Raw genomic sequence first — 20,992 nt, forward strand, 5'->3', positions numbered from 1 at the left:
TTGAAGAAAATGAAAACATTTCAAACACTGGTATGTATGCAGTTAGTTGTATACAACATTCCCAATTGCAGGTGTTTCTTATATCAAAGTAGCTTTAACAGACTTCTCCCACTCAGCAAGTATTCTTGTTAAGTATAACTCTCCTGTTTCCTTGTTTGAGACTGGCCATTTCTCTAATTGCCTGAATTAGGGTTACTTTTATGTTCTGAACAATGCTGTGGGAATACACACTTAAGGGGCTTACAAGTTGGTTGGGGGTGCAAAGACCAATACAAGGTAGTAGTCTGCTAAATTCCAGAGAAAGCACTATAAAAAGTAAGTGTTGTAGGAATTTTAGATCAGTACAGATATTAGGAAGGTTTTGAAAACAACACATGTATATATAAACACATGGGAGGGAGGCTTTTTGTTTTTCGTTTTTCATTTCCAGAGCTTGATACATCGTTTGCCACATAAAATGTTTACCTGATAAACCTCTGTCGATTTTGGTTTCTTCTTATAATACCTATCTTTTCTTGAGTATTTCTTATGTACCAGACATTTTGTGCAGACACTGTTCCAAACTCTGTTTTAAACTATTCAAGGAGGGTTCAAAAACTCCGATTCACTGGCTAAGTTTAAGTGGTAGGGGCCATGGCAAATTACCTGTGTTTCAGGTTGCTGCTGCCGCCACGTTCCATGTCGCCACTGCAGAAACGTGCGTGGACTTGGTATTGCCAGACCTTCCATTTAGTCAAGAGAGACAGGAAATTCACATTTTTATGGATATTTCCTGATTTTAAAAACAGTATAGGCCAAGTAAACGTTTGTGACTTTTACATTATAATACTCAACCCCGTTTTATCCTCACAACATCCCTGAAAAATAGGGATAATTATTTGTACTTGCCCACCTTCAACACGGCTAATAAGTAGCAAAAGTAGCACAAGTGGAATCTACCCCGGGTCTGTCTCCAACAGCTCCAGCGTTACCGCGCTCCTTCCTTCCAATCTTCCTGTAGATTCACCGGAGTGGTGGTGGTGATAGTTTTTGGCAGAAAAGTCGTCTTTGGTTAAAGCCATGCCCTTATCAAAATTGTCTCATCAGGTAATGCTGTACCAGAGTGTCATCTTCCAGAGAACAGTTATTTATGGCTTTGGGGAGAATTAATTATAATAGGAAGCTGTTGGTGACTGTAAGTATCAAACAAAAGCTCTGTCGCCTTTGCTGCGGATTTATTATTTCAAACCCATGGTACTTCTAGAAAAGCTACACAAATATTCTATCGTTGGTAGAGTTCTTCAAGTTTCACAAAGAGTGGCCAAAGTATTTGTGGCAATTTTACAAGGCCTGACCTTGCCAGAGAGAGAGAAATCATTAGTTCTCAGGATCTACTAAATATTTAAGCACTTTTGTTAAAATTCTCAATGAACTTTGTGGCCTGAAGGAGTTAACACACCTCCACAAACCTGCTTTCAGCTGGTAAGATCAGGCCCATTATTATTATTATATACAGCTGTAAAAAGCTGGTTACATAGCATAAATTGCATTGAGACACTTAGGCCACAAGATTACTCAAGAAGAATTGTATTGCTTGTTCAGTCATATATTTTGATCTTTATTGCTAGTAGTTTATTCTCATGAGAGTTGGGGATTAGCCTTCCTTTTAATGTAAAAAGTGTATCTATGAGGGTAAAAATATAAAATGAAAATAGATTTTTAATGGCAACTTTGGTTCTTAGCATTAATTTTACATGCATTTTTCATTCTGAACTTTTAAACAGTTTTGAGAAACGCATGAGAGATTTGTGAACAGGGGCAAGAGAGGGTCAAATGTATCAAATCCTTGGATTCCAGCAAATGTAGGATTTGTGGAAGAGCAGAGAAGCACACATGTGTTGGGAATGTAAATTAAAATAAAACCTTGGTGGAGACTTTGAGAAGTGAGTGCACCACACTATGGCAAATGTCGGAGGCGTTTATCTTCTTAATAAATTAACCAAATATTAAAATAAACATTAATTTAATCAGTCTGCATTTTTTCCTCTCTGGATGAAAGTGTTTCAGGAAAAATCATAAAAGAATCTATGGTAGCTCAGAGAGGTTAAACTCAACAGTTGTTTTCTTTGAAGTCCCTGGCCATGAGGTTAATTGCCAAAACTGCTTGTGGAAAAGGTGGTAACAATTTAACAAGACTGTACAACTGCAGAGACGTAGATGAATATCAGGTGTTTGCAGATGTTTTTTCCTAACAGGAAAGGGGGTGGGGAGGAGAGGAGGAAAAGAATGCGAAACAGGGAAAGAGAGAGGCCTGAGTAAAGTCCCAACTAAACAGCCAATAATTCTTTGTTTGCTTAGCCAATCATCCTGTAATTGGCCAGGAGGTTAATAGGAGTCTATTGATTGGTCAGGAGGAGTGCTTACGGTGGCTATTTTTACAGTATGCTCCCAGACAGAAGGCTGCAATTACTGGAGCTCTCATTCCCACTCTTTAGGGCCATTGCTGCTCTGATTTATGAAAGCTGAGCAGGTTGCTGTTGGCAGTTTATGTTTTAAGTGTTGCCTTCTGGGTCTTTGCTGCTTATGGGTCAGTGTGCTATTTCTCATCATTTATTGTGGTCATTTGAATAGGTAAGCTTATTTATGGCTTATTGAAGTAGGAATACATTAAAAATAATAACCACCACCCACATGGTGGAAAGTGGGAACAATCATACTCGAAGTGTGATCGAGCCCTACCTGCTCTAGAAATAGAAATTCTGCTACCGGCATAGAGTTTACAGTAGTTCCAGAAATCAGTCGTCTTTTCTTTACCTGCCTTCAAGAGATGTGTTTCTCACCTCCTCGTAATTTATACTAATTGATTACACTTGGATTTTGCTTTTGACTTCTAATAATTAAATTTGCTCACTGATATTTTAGAGTTAAGGAAACTGAGGCCTTGTTTAAAATGTCTTAAACCACTGAGACGCCTTCTGGAGCTTGCAACGGGGTTCTTCTGTCTTAACCCACCCTGACCTGGTCCTGACCTTAGCATTACTAATAAGGTACTTACTTCATCATTTCATTTCTCACTTGCTAAACCTGACTATAAATCCTTCCGTTACTCAAGATCTTGGTTTCCCACCCTTGTTCAGACCTTCTTTTGTCCTTCAGAGTTCCCTGGGAGCCCAGGTGAAGGGGAGTAAATCTTTACTGATGATAAGGCCCCTGAGCCACAGAATTCTGTGTAGCTGCATCCAGACCACTGGATTTCACCTCCGCTTCCAGCTTGTCACTTAGGGCTGTGGTGACCACAGCTACCGTGGCTACTGTTTACTTCCTCCTGTTTCTTCTACTCTTTTAATTTCACTGCTACTACTTAAAAATGTTAAAGTCTTCTGCAGATCCTCTCATTGCTTTGAAAGCTCTCCATCATTCAGCATTCATGTCTTGAATGACTGCTCTGTTAGCAGACACCCCCTGGAAGTGCCATGGACACAGTGGTGGTGACGACAGACCACAGCTGTGTGTACCGATCGTGCCCCCGCGAACATGATGAACATTCCTTATCCCACCTGACTTTCTGTAAAAAGTAAGGCAACCACCAACCCCACAGAGTGACACAGTACAAGAAGAGCAAGGATCCTCCATATGCCCACTGGAAACAGTGTTAGGGACAGGAAGCAAAGTGGTGATGGCAGGTAGCCGAAGTAAATTTCCCTCAAAAAAGGCTAACTCAGCCAAGAACATGGTGCTGAGGTTTGGCTGTTGAGCCCAACAGCAGATCTCAGAGAATGTTGGCCAGGAAAAGATGCAAGCATTTTGAACTGGGAGGAGATAAAAGGAAGGGCCAGACATCCAGTTCTAAGCTTCATGTTTCATTTTGTTAGGAAGAGTGTAAAATATTGAGGGTATGTTTAAAATCCTAAAAGACCACAACTATCCCAATACTGCAGATTCCTGGTCATTTTCCTTTTGGAAAGAAAGACACCCTCTAGTTTGATGAGTACACCTTCCTCTACAAAGCTGTGAAAGGTATGGTTGCCCCACCTGAGGCTATGGATCTATAGACAACCTCCCAGGGATTTCTTTTCTGCAAGGGAGCCACTTATGACTGAACTGTTGTTATTTGTGCTGCCTGGACATTGCAAGAGAGATTTCCTTTCCTTCTTACTTCTTTTAAAAATGTGCTTCTATCGTCCTATTCTGACTCAGTTTTTCTCATCCTCCCGAGCTCACTAGCGCTCAAAAGAACCTTGATGGTTTTCTCTCTGGTCAGTTGTACATGGAGCCCTCTTTCTCTTCTGTTGCCTCTGCAAATATGGGTGACTTTTGCCTTCCCTCCTCGCACCACCTCCCGCTCATTACCTTACTTTAGAGGTCTATTCTGATTGGGATTACATCTTTTAGGAGAGTCTATTCAAGTCTTCTGACCTATTGTTACCATAATGTTATGATGTAGGAGAGTGTAGTCTCTCAGTGTGGTAATTATGGTTCAAGTAAAGCAAAATGTTAGTAGCTAAATCTCTTGTAGGGTAGTTTGGCACTGGTTCCACTAGACTTTGAGAATATCACTCCTGCCTTTCTTCATTCATATCTAGGCAAGATTACCTTTTCTCTCAGTCTGTTTGCTATGTTACTCTTTTTCCCATAAATATCAGAGGGAAAGAGATGACTCTGTGTGCTTTAAAGATCTGACTTCACCAAACCCTTAAAGTAATGTGACCTCTCCTTTTTACTTAATTTGGAATTCATAAGAGAAAATAGCTTAGTACTTTCAGACTGATGGCATGTTTTTTATCTTTTGCTTTTACCATAATCCAAAAATCTAGAGACCCAGAGAAAGGTCCCTGAAATGCATTCTCTGTTGTATGCGTTTAGAATCCTTGTATTGTTTGTTTTCTTGTTTTTGCTAGACATTACTGCTGACCTCATTATCAACTTTTATATCACAACTCAATAGCATTTATAAGATTCTTTAGTAGCACAGCTATGTTCAAACTTCTGTCTTCCCATTTGGGGGTAGAATCTGCTACTGTTTTCCAAAGGAATTAACAACCACCACCACTGACAACAAATTTGAATGATCCATGTTCTGAAACAAGCCAGTTTAAAGGGCTCATCGTTTTAGTGTCCTTTCCTTGTTGATAATTGAATTATGAAAAAAGGAGAATAAACAGACAATTCATTCTTTTAGAGAAGGGAAACAAGGACTGAGTAAAGAAGTGTGGGGTCATTCCCTAAGACCACTTTGTTCTCTTTAAGTACCCTTCATTTAGATATTTGTCACACTGCCTTCCTTCAATTTTGTTTTGTTTTGAGCTGGCCATGCCCTTTGCTGGATGAGCATGTGTAAAAACAGAAGGGAATAAACCATAAGAGACTCTTAATGATAGAGAACAAACTGAAGGCTGATGGAGGGAAGTAGGTGGGGGGATGGGCTAGATGGTGATTGGTATTAAGGAGGACACTTGTGATGTGTTGTATGTAAGTGATGAATCACTAAATTCTACTCCTGAAACCAATATTGCACTGTATGTTAACTAACTGGAATTTAAATAAAGATCTGAAAAAAAAGGGGGGGAGGGAAGGAAGGAAGGAAAACTCAGGTAATACAGCAAGCAGATATTGTGAACTGAGATACAAATACAATATTTGGAGATACAATTATTTTAAAAACTTTGGGCTCTGACTCAGTCATGACACATTAACCTTTTTGGGAAAACTCAGGGAAATTTTTTGGTGAAATTCTGTGATTTTTGTTTTCGCAGTTCTGGACACAACTCCCCACCACAGACTCACATTCTTGAGAACTAAAACATGACATTGGTTAATCACTGGAATATTTATTATTTAATGTGTTCACTGTACGAAGGAATAAAATTTATTGTGAATGAAGGTACAGGCGCTAAGTATAATCTTATTTTTTTAATGTAAATCTGAAGTATTCCTTTGATTGAATGTGACCTTTTTTTTTTTTTTAAGACAAAAGAAGTCATTTCAGAGATGTGTTCCTGTCTACACTTTTACTTGAAACGATCTTTTGAGTATAGAAGAGTGGCCAATAAACAAAACGGAATTTTTAATGAGACTTTTCAGGCTTTGTGGAAGGTTTGTGTGTGCTTCACTCGTGTGAGATGACCTCAGCAAACTCATTTTACTACACGATGGAAAAAAAAAAGTATACAAAGCTTACACATGATAAAAATGTTTCTCCATCCTAGAGCATGGATTCAAGTAACTTTGACAGAGTAAAAAAACTATTAAGCATAGTTTGATATGAATTTTGGTGAAAGTTATCAGAGACCCAAACAGTGGTGGACCAACCAAACTGGTATCTTTATAGGAAAAAAAAAATGAATTGGGACAATAAATATGTCCTGAGGCTTTAGCGGCATCAGAAAAGATTTGTGCTTTGTTCTTTGTGATTTTATTACTTTATCGGCACAAGGGAGCATTTGTGCTCAAAAATGGATAATTCACATAAATCTTTCTCTATTTAATCAAGCTTAAATTACAGGTTAAACGTAGTGGCAAAAGAAAAATAAAAAAGCTACAGAAAAAGTGTAATACCTAACTTGAATCTTAGTTTAAATTTGCCACCCAATGCTGAGTTTTCACATGTGTCTAGGGGCAGACTCCTCTGGTATTTGTCAATAAGCAAAAGAAAAACACTGGCTTTCAAATACCAGGCCTTTGGTGAACTGGCGACAGTCGTGCGAGCGAGAATGTTCGAATGACTTCAGCTCTTTCCAGCTTCATTATGTCAGGCTGGCAGATCGCATATGGCATTATGGAAATCAGCAAATGAAAACCATATTGATCAGCATTGAGAACAAATGTAAAAAAGGTGGTCTTGAGGAGGAGCCGGGGAGAAGAATGCTTTCCTGGTCAACCTGATAGGCCCTTGTTAGGGCCTTTTAATCATTTATTAACGGAACCCTCCTTCTTCCCTTTCCACTCAGATTACCTCAGCCACAGAGCATCCTGCTCCATTTATCTTTTAATGTTTCCTTTATTTAATTTATTCGTAAGCTCTAAGTTATACTCTTATTTCAGAATTGAGTTTTACTTTTCATGGGATTGTTTTAAGTGACTGAAATGACTTTTCCCAACAAGCTCACCAGGCATTCAAAGGGAGAAACGCATTTGCTGAGATTCACCTATCAGCAAATAATTTACTTGGTATGCACCACAACCAGAAGCAGAGAGACAGAGAGAGACAGTCAGCCAGACATTAAAAAAAGAGTAAAATCGGAGTCGTTCCTAAACTTAATTCTCTTGTTAAGGTTTGGGTCAGTGTTTCAATTTTAAAGTCTCTTTCTCAGGGTTTGGAATTTAGCCTGGTAAAATTACTTTAGGTCTAAAACTGGGATCTGTCACCTTTCCTTTCCTTCTTCATTCTGTGATTTCAGTAGAAAGCTGCAGCTTTCTTTTATCGTGTTGCTTTGGAAGGAAACTTAGAGCAGTATTCTGTCTGCCTGCATGAGATAGAGAAATGGAAGGCTGTGTTTGTGGAGGATTCAGTTTTCCAGGAGTTTCCTCACCTGAAATGCATCTTGGGTTTTGGAAGGTTTGCTGCTTTTCCTAAATCACATTCAGACCTAGGTTTGAACGGGTCTTCTCTCCCTGCCTCTTCCCTCCCCCAACGCCTGCCTCCCCTTACATTTTTATGTCCAGGTTTACCATTTGGAAAGAAATTGCCAAGATGTTTTCCTCGTACAGAACCGTGTCCTTTCGTAGTTGATGAGTAACCTGTGAATGTGATTCTTCAGAATGCTGATTGGCACATGACAATACTTGTTTCTTCCCTGCCTTGAAGCATAAATCACTCCTAAAAAAGATTCACACACACACACAAAAAACCCAGAATATGGATAGAAGTGGATGCCCTAAACTGCTGCATACGAAACAGCTCTATGATGGACTCCTCCACGAGTTATTTAGCCAATTGACAAAACTGAGTATTTGCCTTTTTTTTTTCCTTTTGAAACCACCTTAAAAAAAAAAAAAACACTTCCACAATAAACAACTGAGGTTCACTTTCCTATAAATTTAGCATTGAATTCTGGAATAGGTATTTCTAAAAAAAAAAAAAAAAAAGGTTAATCTCTGGGTGCCGTGGGTGATCGAATCATTGAACTTTCTTTTTGCTCTGGACTCCTTGTCTGTGGCCGTTTAGCATGATTATTTTTATCTTCACTTTGCTAGGTTTCCTTTGCTTCCTGAGCATTTTGAGGAAACATCACTGATTTGGATATCAAAAGATATACAACATGTAGATCTCATTTAGCTAAGTAGAATCGGGAATTTTATTTTGGTTTTCCCTTGGGACCCCAGAGACACATTCAATAATATATTTGAAAAACCCATAGCTAAAATCTGTGTTTTTCCTTCTTGCATACTCATTGATTTCTAAGTGCTTTTCCTCATAGACTCACATTACTATCCCCCTTTCCTTTCTGGGCTCTACATCAAACAGTGTAGGAATTACAGCAGGAGTGCTATCTGTGGAAGACTTGCCCTCCTTGTTTGTTGCAGAAGAGCAGAACATTAAACAGTGAGTGGACTATGCAGAAATGCTCTCCCTCTCCAGTGTTTTTTTTCTTCCCTCCCTGTCTCCCTCCCTCTTTTTTCCACTCTTCCCTCTCCTTCTCTTCCCCTCTTTCTCTCGCTCTCCCCATCCCAATGGGAGTGTTGTTTATAGAGCATTATAATTTATAACTGAAGAGAGTGGATTTAATTTCAGTGGAGAGGCTCGCCAGCAGGGCGCCAGCCTGCAATCATATGAATCAGCAAGCTGCAAACTCTATTGAATGGAAAGTATTATCGCTGGCCACAAACGGACACTGTTTCTCCTAAACAACTCCCTTGGTGCAGGAAGACCTTGTCTTCATTCATCTATTTTACATATCTACTTCTGTTTTAATTTTGCCATTTCCTAAAAGTGTTTTCTCTTTAGATTGCAACTTTTCTCTACCTTATTTCCTGACCCAACATTGGAAACTGCCATTGTATATTTCTGGCTGATTTGATATTTCTTCTATCTCCATCCTTACATTATCTGACTTTAGTTTTCCCTTTGCTTCTCCTTCCTGCAAGTGTTTTTGTTTTTTTTTTTAATGGGAGCTGTTAAACATACAAATAAGACTATGATGAACCATTAGCATTAATATTGTAAAAAGCTAGCCAGTTTTAATCACCTAATGTTTTATTTAATCGTGGATATTTTCCTTATACTTGGATTTTTTTTTTCTGTATTCATGGAAAGATTTATTTTCCTGTCCTTCAAATCTAGGAGATAATTTCTTATTCTTGACATGACCCACCAAATCTCTTGTAATGTCAGTACTGTACTTTATGCCAAGTTTTCCAAGTGCTTCAGTCATGTTTCAGAAAGTGCTAGAATATGTGTATGACTTTTTGTGGTTGGTATTTATTTTAGTGCAACATTGGCCGCTTCCATGTAGTTAAGCTAAATCTCTGAATAATTTTAAAAATCAAGTTAGACCTAAAGTCTGGTACCTTTATCAAAAGCATTTTACTGACTTCATGTAGCTATTATAATTGGGAATTTTTGGTAGTAAATCTTTAACTGAGATTAGACAGATTGCATTAATATTGCATCAAATATCAGGCTGTCTTTATCTAGACTTTTGAATAATTTCCACACTCCTCTCTCAACAATGAAATAAATTCAAGTTGTACAAATAGCCGGTTGGCTGATACTGTTATTTGCTTAAAAGGAGAGAGGGGTAGTACGTGAGTCAGTAAGGAAGCTCCAATAAAGGAATTCTATTTAGACATCGGTGGAAAAGCCAGAGTAGTCTATGTTTGTTTAAAATAAGGGCCTAATGTATTTGAAAAATACTATAAATACAAAAGTTAGCAAATAACCCAAATGCTAAAAACTCAGAAATTTGATATGAAGTTCACATGTCGTATTGTCAGAAATGCATTTATTTTTTATGTATATATAGGGAGAAATTATTTATATATGAGCTTGCATATTTTCTTGACACAATTTAACATCAACAAATCAAAATACATGTAGCCATAATTTTTCTCATTTAAAGCACAAACTTATGAATCCATATGTATTCATAAATTTTTCTCCTTTAAAGCCTAAGAATAGAGTTATAGTCTCCACTGTCTCAGCTAGGGATTTTTTTTTTTTTTTTGCCTTTGATTACTCAATAAGAATTACACATAGGAACAGAAAATCAATATGTTTACTTCTGCTTATTTTCAAAATTGAATGTTGCTACGGTTTAATATCAGAGAAGGCATACCCAGGGTCAGCCTAAAGAGGTTTCGTTTGGTTTAGTTTTAAATTGCTTATGGTGGTAGTTGTTACCTCTAACAACAATTAATTATCAACAAAAGTAAAATTTCCTATCAGTCCGTTTTTATTCCAAGAAGCGGTATGTGAAATGAGGAAGAAGGTTGCAGGTGAATGTATTTCTAAATCCTTTCACTCCTGACTTAAAACCGTTAGTTGGTAAGCCGTCATGACTCCGGGTATGTGGATTTTTATTAAATTAAGATTAGGAAAAAGTACTTGCAGCTCAGTAATGAATATCTTTACAAAGAAATATTGTGCATTTTTAACATCCTTGAGGATGCGGGAGATCTACAGCGAAGCGCAAGCATTTCAGTAAGGTTGCAATGGCTCAACAATAGTGAAAAGACCCTGGGCTTCGTTGTTCCTTTTCAGAGTCAGGGAAAGGGAGGGCCTTTGTCTTTTCACTTGAGTGCTGTGGGCTTAGTTCTTGTGTTTTGGTTGTTTGGGGGGTGGGTATTTTTACCTAAATGATATCCCCCTCTTTATCTATAATACAAGACTCAAGACAATCATGGGGGTTTTGTGCCTTATTCTGATTAATTCCTGTTTTTAAAAAATGCAACCATGAGAACTCTCAAAACCCAGTCCCAGAACAGGTAAATTCTGTTTGCCTATTGTATGGAAAGGATTCATTTCTCTAAATTATCACCATTGTTAAATTAATTCCTTTGAGAATTTTCTGAAATTGAAGTAGAAGAAAAAATGGGTAGTTATCTTTGATTTAAATAAAAGTATATATTGAAAATAGAACCATCTATAAATACATTCATCCAAAATCATTATATGCTACTAGATTCAAAAATACAGAGTAAGTGCAGGAAAGTACAGTTCCCTGAAAAGTTGCTCTTTTGGCCGAAAGCAGGGTGGTGGTTGGTTTTTTGTATTATTTATTTGCACAATTGTTGCCCGTTATAGTGATGTGACTTCTTAACATATCTGATTCCTTGATCAGAAAAACTTTATCAAATAGTCTGAGTGGATTTTGAAAATGTTCTTGGGTGACCTTGCAGAAGTCCCTACCCTGGTCTTAAAGAGAATATGTTGCATTTACATAATTGCTATTGGCTTTCTTGTCTGTCAGGGGTTCCAAGTGTTGCTTTAATAAAACACGTTTGGGCATGGAGGCCGACATTTACGTTTCCCCTCCCTGTAACTCTGCTTCTGGACCGTGTGCTTGGCCGACTTAGCAAAGCTTAGAAGTCAGCTGCATCCGTGTGAGCCAACTCTGCTTTGACTGGGAGCAATTGAGTACACCATTTGTTTTCTTTTCTAAATATCACAAAAGTTGTATTTCTTATTCAACTACGGCTTTTTTAAAAAATTGCCTTGGGCCAAGGGTTTACCAATTTTTCTAACATCTATACTTCCAAAATATAAAAAAGGTCATGTCCTTGTTACTGATTGCAGTGGATAACACTGTGGCCGTGCTAGTTAAAACTGTGACCTGGGTAGGGGGATGGGGAAATGCCCTACTGGTGGCTGCTTTCCTCATTTTTTGGAACTTTGATGTGTTTCTGCAACTGATATAAATGCAGGGGTGTTCAGGGAGAGGCAGCTGGCTGGCAGCAACAGATTAAAATATTTCTGACCCACAAAAGTAACCAAATGCCCATATTTCTTCATTTAACATAATTAATACCTTGTATTTCCATTGACTTTGATAAAGTGGCCTTCCTCCTCCCACCCCATCCCCCTTCCCTCTGTCAACTTTCGGAAGACTGCAAGAGATCTATAGTTAAAATACTCTACAGATGATGAAGGATAGCATGTCTTAAAAAAGCTAACATCAAAAGTCTCAATTAGGTTGCTGCCTAGCAGGAAGCTTATAACCACATTAAAATGGAAAAGTTATTTCATTTTTAGTATACTGTATTTCAGCAGCAAGGGTTGCAATCTAAGAGCAATATGAAACATTTTGGTCTGGCTGCCAAGTAAATCCACGTTTTGTTATAAATGTGTAATTACAGGAAATATATGAAAAGTGTTAAACATCTCTTATCAAATATTGTTAAAGAGGAATTTGGTGCATGTGGAATTTAGAAAAAGCCTGGGATGGATTTCACTCATGGTTGCAAGGTCTACTTGTATTTAATTTAAAGCAGTTGTCCTTGTTTCATTATCACAGAACACACTGTTTTTCAGTTTATTTGTTAAATATAGTGCCACAGAGACAGTGACACGAAAAAATGCCTGTAGGTTTAGGCAAAATTTGATCAGTCATGTGACTATATCAGTGTCTTTTTTTCTACATTTTTGTACCTCAGTGTACACACTTCTGAGTGAAAAGACAGACAATACCTTAACTTTGAACAACCTAAGCAATGGTTGAGCAAGCCATCTGGAAAGGTGATGTCAGCTGAGGGCAAGGGTGGTTGCTGGTTGACGGTAGTGCTCCACCCCTGCCCCCCAACACACACACCAGCCTCGCAAACCCAGTTTCATGGTGCCTGAGTTGCTGTCTGGTTGGTTGAACTCCTTCTCCTCAGCTGATATTTAACTAGTAGCTTGTGCTGGAAAAGTATCAGTACTGCCTTCCCTGGCCTTTTATAAACACGATTGCTAGACAAAGATGAACAGCACTGATCTGCTATGATGGACAGAATTCAATTAGGTTACTCTCTCAGAGGGAAAAAAGTGCACATTTGATGCCATAACTAAATTGGATTCCTTCTAAGAAATCCTAAATTTGTGTATAATAGATAAATGTAGAGCTGATTTATATATACATGCTGAATGTAGATTTGGTTGATAGAACATATAATTTAGTCTGTATGTGGATGGTTTTACTATCCCAAGTGGTATGTATGTATCCTGATCCTGTGCAGTTTTTTTTAAGTGAAAAGTAAAGATCTCATATCAGAAAACATCCTGGGTAAGGAGACAGTGACTGCAGTGTGTTTGGAGCCGCCATTCGAACAGGTGTGTGTACAGTTCACATAAGAAGGGGAAGCCCCAGAAGACTGTGATTCTTACTAGGATGGGGGTGGATAGAGAATCATGTCATGAGGGATGATTCTCACAGTGGAATTGCAGAAGTGCTCTTGACAGCTGGGTTTCTTTTTATTTCCAACCAATAGAGGTTTCACATGTGTTTACTTCCACAGAAAGGGAATTTACTCATATTATATGGCTACAGAGGAAGGACAGACACACACACCATATTTTATCTGGAGACGTCCTGACAGGATTCCTCACTATCTTTTTCTGTGCTACAATCTGTTGTACAGCAGCTAAGACCGAGATGATCCCAGTAATAAACCTTATTGGTATGGTTCACTGATTTTTTTGGACTCTGCATTTATTTTAGCAGACTTCTCTGATAGCTTTTTGCAGTTTTCAGCTTTTTGTTGTTGAAAACAAAAATAATAAGTAAACCAGTTCAGGGATATATTTCTCTTTCTGAAACTGATTCCATGTCATAGTGCCCTCCTTAGGGAGGAGCTATATCTCCAGCCAAGGCTGGAACCTGAGGAGCCACTCCTGATGGAATATGAGAACGAACAAAGTACTGTTTACATTCTTAATGTTCCTGTCTTTTCTTAGTGTAAGAGACATTCAAGAGGACCATCATAGTGTTAGAATTTTTTCCTGAAAAAAATTACATACCTATCTTGTTCAAGTTTTGTATGTAGTTCTGGAGGTAAAGATCATGATAACATTCTATTCACATTCATGTAATAAGTGAGCCCTTATTGTGTGATAAAATAGTGAATGCCTAGAATGAATTTACCGGAGTAGATTTTGTCCCCATTATATGAATGAAGCACTACAGCACACATGATAAATATTATTGAATAACAAATTTTTTTATACTAAAAGTTAGGGGGTCGATGCTTCTTAAGTATCAGGAGATAGGATAGTTGTTTTTTTTTTTTTTTAAATACTTGACCAAGATATTTTAAAGTTTGAAGGAATAGCTACAATACATTATTCCAATGCAGAGCTGCCCAGATTTTTTATTTAAAGATTTTATTCCAGAGTCCCTTCTGGAGTATAGTTTAAGAAATGGTAATATGCCATTTATCTAGGAGTCAAAAAAACAAAACAAATAAACCGAAGTTTTAACTGAAATGACCATATCCTTAGGCACTGAGATCAATAATAAGGATGTGACTTTTTTTTTTTTTTTTTTTTTTTTTTGGAGACCTGGATATTGGGAAATTTAGAAAACCTTTAATGGAAGACAGTAAAAGTACCAGGGAATCATGTGTATGGTGATTCTGAAACAGTGACATGATACTGAACTGTCTTCTAAATCATCAAAGAAATAAATTATGGTCAGTATAGTTTTTGTATTAAGTATAGTTCATAATTTTCTAGTTCCTTATAACTTTGTATTCACATATAACAGACATGATACCTCCTCATTAGTAAGAACCCCAGAGCATGTTATCTCCTTTTGGACTACTTCCATAATCTGTTTTGAGAATGCTGAACCAGATAAACTGTAGGATGGGTATTCAGATTGAAAGGTGGCAATCCCTAGTTGGTTCTCCATTGTGATATCTGTCGAAGAAACAGAACACTCAGCAGGCCTACCTGGGGAAGGCATGCCATGATAGTTTCTATCTATCCACTAGATTCTTACTGCTTGCAATGACTTTTCTTCTCCCTATAGTTTCTTCAGTTATTTGATATGTTTCAAAAGAAACCCCGTTAGGGCCCAGAGTACTTACATTGGAGACTTTTTCCCAAAGGAAGCCCTGGGATCCAAAGGAATTAGTACAAACGCACCTAGGAACTCCAATGCCCTGCAGAAAATAACATCCTTACTGCCCACAATTACTTAGCTTAGCCTCACCTACTTCAATTAAATGTCATACACTCTGAGCGAGATATGTGATTTTTTTTTTAATTATTCTAATTTATAGAGAACTCTTCACTTGCATTGCCTCAGTTAATCCTTGAAAGAACCCAGGTAGGAATTGTTACTTTATGTTGTATGGACGATTTTGAACTGAGGCTTAGCATTGTTAAGTAATTTCAGCATGGTGACTAAGTGTTAGAGCTGGGAGTCAAATGGAGGTTCTGTAAATCCAAATACTGTCTCTCCACTGTGTGACACTGCCTGATTCTTTGTGATGGTAATGATCATGGTGAAAGCAGGTAATTGCTACTCGGGCTTCTCAATGAACAAAGGAAACTAAGTCTCTGATAAGTTTTCCCCTATTATTGCTGGTTTAGGAGATGCCCCTGCTCAGTTCCTTTTCATCCTTGCTAAACAAAACACCCTTCCCCAGAGCTCCTTTTGGCAGGTTATCAACAAGCAGAAGGCTTGAATGCTGTGGCATATTTTTGTCCTGTAAACTAGCTTATATAACTGACAGCTTCATCAGTCTTCCCTTCCAACTGCGTACTTCTAGTTAAAAGGCAATTTGCAGTAGGGCCTCAAAATGTGAAGTTCCAACCCAATGATCATTTTGTTTTGTGAACTAGGTTGATATTTATTGAAACCTTAACTGTGTTCTTAGCAGTGAGGGAGATGAGAAAATTTTGTTGCTTTCTCCATTCAAGTGCTTTAGTTGGGAAAGATGAGGCATAAATGAATTTGAATTACTTAAAAGATGAAGAAATACCACAAGGCATTATGTGACCAATTGCAAAATTAATGGTACAGATAATAAATGCTTTGCATTCAGGGAAGGGGGAATCATAGTCTTAGAATTGTAGCACTGATAGAGTCCTTATCAAGTCCTACCACCTTGAGAGAAGGTAAAATTCAGTAAGATTGATGTGTAGGCTTAAATTTATATAATAGGATCTTGCCAGATCTAGAATTCAACTCTCCCTGGCCTGGAATCACTTAGATTTTTGAGAGAGAAAAGTGAAATCTCACCGTTAGTATTTTTTAAGCTTCTGACAGGTAACTTTTAAGCTGCTATCTATTGAGTACCCTGGTGTACACTGGGCACAAGGTACTAGGTACTGTAATAAAAAAAAAGATCCCTGACACAAGTAGTTTACAATCAGATGGGGTAGAAATATTTACAGTTAACTGGACTACAGGGTAAACTTACATAAATGCCACTAAAGAGCCATATATATATGTATATAGTGTGTGTGTGAGATGGAAGTCCCAAGGTATGGGGAGAAATCCTGTTTATGGGGACTAAGGCTTCTTGTAGGGGATACATTTGAATGGCTGGTAGTTTTTGGAAGGGCATTCTGTACAAAGAGAAGTGCTGTGATTTACTGTCTGTTGTTTAGTGCTTTCACAATTAGTTACTATTTTCCTTTACTCTTTCTAATCTCACCTGTTCCCCATACCTATTTTTCACCATCTTAGCTACTTCTTACGGGGTTTTGCCTTGCTAAAACCTCCTTTTTAAAAAAAAATGAAGTGTAGTTGACAATGTTGTATTAGGTTCAGGTATAGTGATTTGATAATTCTATACATTACTCAGTGCTCCCCATACTAAGTGTAGTTGTTACCATCTGTCACCATACAACAGTATTATGGCATTGTTAACTACATTTCCTATGCTGTACTTTCCGTGACTTGCTTATTTTATAACTGGAAGTTTGTACCTCTTAATCCCCTTCACCTGTTTCTCCCATTCCTTCACCCACCTGCCTTCTGGCAACCACCAGTTTGTCCTCTGTATTTAGGAGTCTGTAGGGTTGCCTGGGTGGCTCAGTCGGTTAAGCGTCTGACTTTGGTTCATCTCATGATCTCACAGTTTGTGACCTCAAGGCCTGCATCAGGCTCTGTGCTGACAGCTCAGAGCCTGGAGCCTGCCTCAGATTCTGTGTGTCCCTTTCTCTCTGCCCCTCCCCCTCACTCGCTTTCTCTCTCTCTCTCTCTCTCTCTCTCTAAGATAAATAAATACTAAAAAAAAAATTGTTTGTTTGTAAAAACTACTTTTTGATATTTGCTGTAACTAAGGTTTACTCCCTCTCCTCTTTGGTATAATATGGCACTGTCTGTCTCCTGATTCTAGAAATAATTTGATTTCTCCATTGGCTTTTATCATTCATAGGAAACAACTGAAATTTATGCCTCTTGACAAAATTCAGCATTAGCTTGTTTCATTGGCTGCATCGATCTTGACTTTTTTCTGATCTGTCTTCCTTTTTCTGTCTTTCATTTCTCTGACTCTTGGCTTTTTTTTTTTTTTCTCTATCCCTCCAGTTTTTCCCATGTAACTTCTATACACTGGAAGATCTTTTTGATGATTTTTAGACACCAAATACATATCTATTTACACCTGTTACATGGAGCTGTCTTGTCCCTGGAGCCTTTTCTATTTCTCTCGTCTTACATTTTGTATTTAACATTTAATTACCATGCTGCAAAATGGTTTGACATCATTTTGTGTTTTTTTAAGAAAAGGCAATCAAATAAAAGTTAATTTATTTTGAACAGCAATTTTGAATCATTAATGACTGCTTGGAGATTAGGTCATAATTTTCTCACCTTACTCAAATATTTATCTCTAATTTTTTTCCTGCCAAAGTCTAGAATTCCACAGTGTCTTTCTGCAGTAATTTAATTAGGCCACAAGTTTGAGGTTTAATGATGGATCAAAAAATGTATGATATGCTTCAGAGATCAAGACAGCAAATTGATTACTGTTGTAGCAAAGGTTGGCAAATGTGGGAGAGGGAGCAGGTAGGTACTGCCCTGTGCTGCAGGATCTGAGTCAATGATCAAGGTCAGCCTTAGTTCATTAACTTCCTCTGAGGGCTTATAGTCATTGTAAATATGACTCCTCATACCTTATATTCGAAATACAATATAGTACAGTTTTGAAATGACTTATGTCCACTTCAGTAATGCCCTGAGGTGATATAGGATGTTGAAAGATCTACAGTAGCGTAAGCTAATTTCTGGTAATTTTGCCTAGTTTTCTAGTGCCTGCAAATAGAAAATCTCACCCCTAAAGATGTGTGTGAATAAGCATGTCCCCATCTATGGGCACATCAGGCAGGGGTCTGCTCTTAACCTAATTATCTAAAATGGTCCTCTGTTTTAAGGAGCAGAATGCAGGGATTCTCATTATACTCTCAGCTAACACATTATTGAAAGTTGAAATGTGTTTCATGCTGATTTTTAAGACCTCACAATCAAGAAGTGTGTTCTTTCAATATTTCTAACAGCCATTTCATTCCTATGTTTAGGCAGTACCATAAATTGTTTTCACCATAAATTTCTAGTAAGCTTACTTTTAGCTGGTTTTTAAATATTTCACATGAAGCAAAATGGTAAATCACTTTAAACTTAACAGTTTTTATGAAATCTAGAATGAAGATAGCATTTTGTGTGTCCAGGTCTTTACACACAAGTATAGTAACTTGGTTTGGGATTCTGCACACAGCTAACCTAACTGTGCTATGAGACAGGATTCTTTTGTTTAAGGATTTCTTAATGTACTTTAGAAATTCTCAACACCAACCTTCATAAATAAACAACATCATAAAAATAAATATACTTCTTCATTTGTTATACAGATGTTAAAGACCATTTGAGGAGCAGAGTGTGGTACTGGTGATAAGATAGTGAACTGGCATTTTTTAAAGCTAAGGATATTTGGGGATATCCAACAATTTTTTACTAATCTCCTTTAAAAGACACTTAACAGAAGACCAAGCAGGAAGGGAAGGAAGAAAAGATAGTTGTAAAGAGAGAGGGAGGGAGGCAAACCATAATAGACTCTTAAATACAGAGAACAAACTAAGGGTTGATGGGGGTTGGGGGGCAGGGGAGAGGAGGAAATGCGTGGTGGGCATTGAGGAGGGCACTTGTTAGGATGAGTGAGCACTGGGTGTTGTATGTAAGCGATGAGTCACAGGAATCTACCCCCCAAACCAGGAGGGTATACACTGTTTACACTGTATATTAGCCAACTTAAAAATAAATTATATTTAAAACAAAAAGAGAGATTATGTTCCTTTTAATTTCTGTAAGTTGATTTTAATAAAGGTGAAATAATTAACATTCATTCTCTGAGTGTTAATTGGATACTCCATACATAGAATTTTATAAGGCCTTCAATGAATGGAGGTACCAGACATACCCTCCCACCTAAAACAAATGGATAATTACATGATACAATAGCTGTCAAGGTATTGGGTATGAGGCAGTTAAGGACAGTGATCCCCAAGAGATGGGAAATAAATGAAGTAAGTCCTACAATTGTACTGGCTCATTGCCAACACATATTCTGGGGAGGGGGACATCCAGGTGGAGCACAGCAGTTTATCTGAGTGGAAGAGATGAAGCTAGGAGTTTGGGGAGGCTAAGATGTATAGTATGCACAGGGCAGAGTACCAGAGAGGAGAAAGCTGCATGGCTAGAGAACTGTAGAGATCTGCAGAGATCTCTAACCTTCAGCTGAGTATTGTTTGGCACATGAGAAGCTACCCAGGGCCCAGGAAAGAACCACCTAAAAAGATTAGAGGGAATAATTCATTAGAGCTCACACAGGACTGCAAAGAAGTTTCTGTTCCCACTAGCCACAGTGGAAAATCTTATTATTTACAGGCAAGTGGGGAAAATACTCAGAAGCTTTTTGTCTCCACAGTGGGACAGAATTTTTCCTAGACTGTTGTCCTAGACTGTTGTCCTAGACTGTTCCAGGCCTGCCTAACAAAGCTTAAAAGCACATCATAATCAAATTGCTTAGAGCCAGTGATAAAGAGAAAAACATTGTAAGCTTTTTATACTATATATGAAGTGTTATAATATTCCTTAAGGGTAAACTTTGATAAAATATATGATATAAACCCTAAAGTAACCATTAAAATACCAAAGATTTATATAGCTAATAAGCCAACAAATGAGATAAAAGGAATCATAAAAATACTCAATCCAAAAGAAGTTAGAGAGGAAGAAAAAAGAGGGAACAAAAAACATGAACAAATGGAAAACATAGCAATATGGTCAATTTAAAGCAAACCTTATCAAAAAACATATTAAATGTAAATGGCCTAATACCCAATTAAAAGACAAATTACCAGCTTGGATAAAAAAGGAAGATTCCACTATCTGCTACCTGTAAGAAACACAAACACAACTTAACACAACTTAACACAAAGACATAAATAGGACAAAAGATATGGAAATAACAATATACTATGTTAACATTAATCAAAAGAAAACAGCAATGGTTATTTTAAAAAACAAAATAACCAGAAGAAAGAATGTTATTACAGAATAAGGAAACAATCATAGTGTTAAGGGTGTTAATTTATGAAGAGGACCTATCAATTCTAAACGTTTATGTGCCTGATTACAGAGCTTCAAAACATGAAACAAAATGAACTGCAACCAAATCAGGTAAACACAAAATTATAATTGGAGATTTCAACATCCCTCTCTCAATAATTGACAGAAGAATAGGGAATCAACAAGGACATGGAAGACTTGAATTAACTAATAGCCAACTTAATCTAATTGATATCTATTTATATCTATATCTGTATTTATATCTATATAGTTATATATCTCTTCCACTACCACCAGCTGAACCACCTTCTTTTCAAGGCATATAAAATATTTCTATGATAATCCATATTCTGGGCCATAAAGAAAGCCTTGATAAATTTAAAGAATTTAAATCATACAAAGTATGTTCTCTGGCTACAGTGAAATTAAATTAGAAATCAATAACCACAATTCTAACTATTTCAATAATTAGAAATTATTTTGAACTGAGTGAAAATAAGACACAACATATCAAAATT

General features: G+C 37.4%; 1 protein-coding gene across 10 annotated transcripts in view; it reads left to right on the top strand.

Moving 5' to 3' along the window:
- BCAS3 (BCAS3 microtubule associated cell migration factor) overlaps window positions 1-20,992 on the top strand; it is a 614,170-nt gene that overhangs the window by 406,034 nt on the left and 187,144 nt on the right. Inside the window, exon 23 of one of the 10 annotated variants that reach the window (XM_042966199.1) lies at window positions 5,947-14,132. The exons of the other annotated variants lie outside the window; for them this stretch is intronic. Within the exon in view, the coding sequence (XP_042822133.1) occupies window positions 5,947-6,008 (62 nt within the window). The 3' untranslated portion in view covers window positions 6,009-14,132. Of the gene's footprint in view, window positions 1-5,946; window positions 14,133-20,992 lie in introns of those variants that run through there. 10 annotated transcript variants of the gene reach the window in all.

Source organism: Panthera tigris, chromosome E1, assembly GCF_018350195.1.
Source record: "Panthera tigris isolate Pti1 chromosome E1, P.tigris_Pti1_mat1.1, whole genome shotgun sequence".
In the NCBI taxonomy this organism is placed as follows: Eukaryota; Metazoa; Chordata; class Mammalia; order Carnivora; family Felidae; genus Panthera; species Panthera tigris.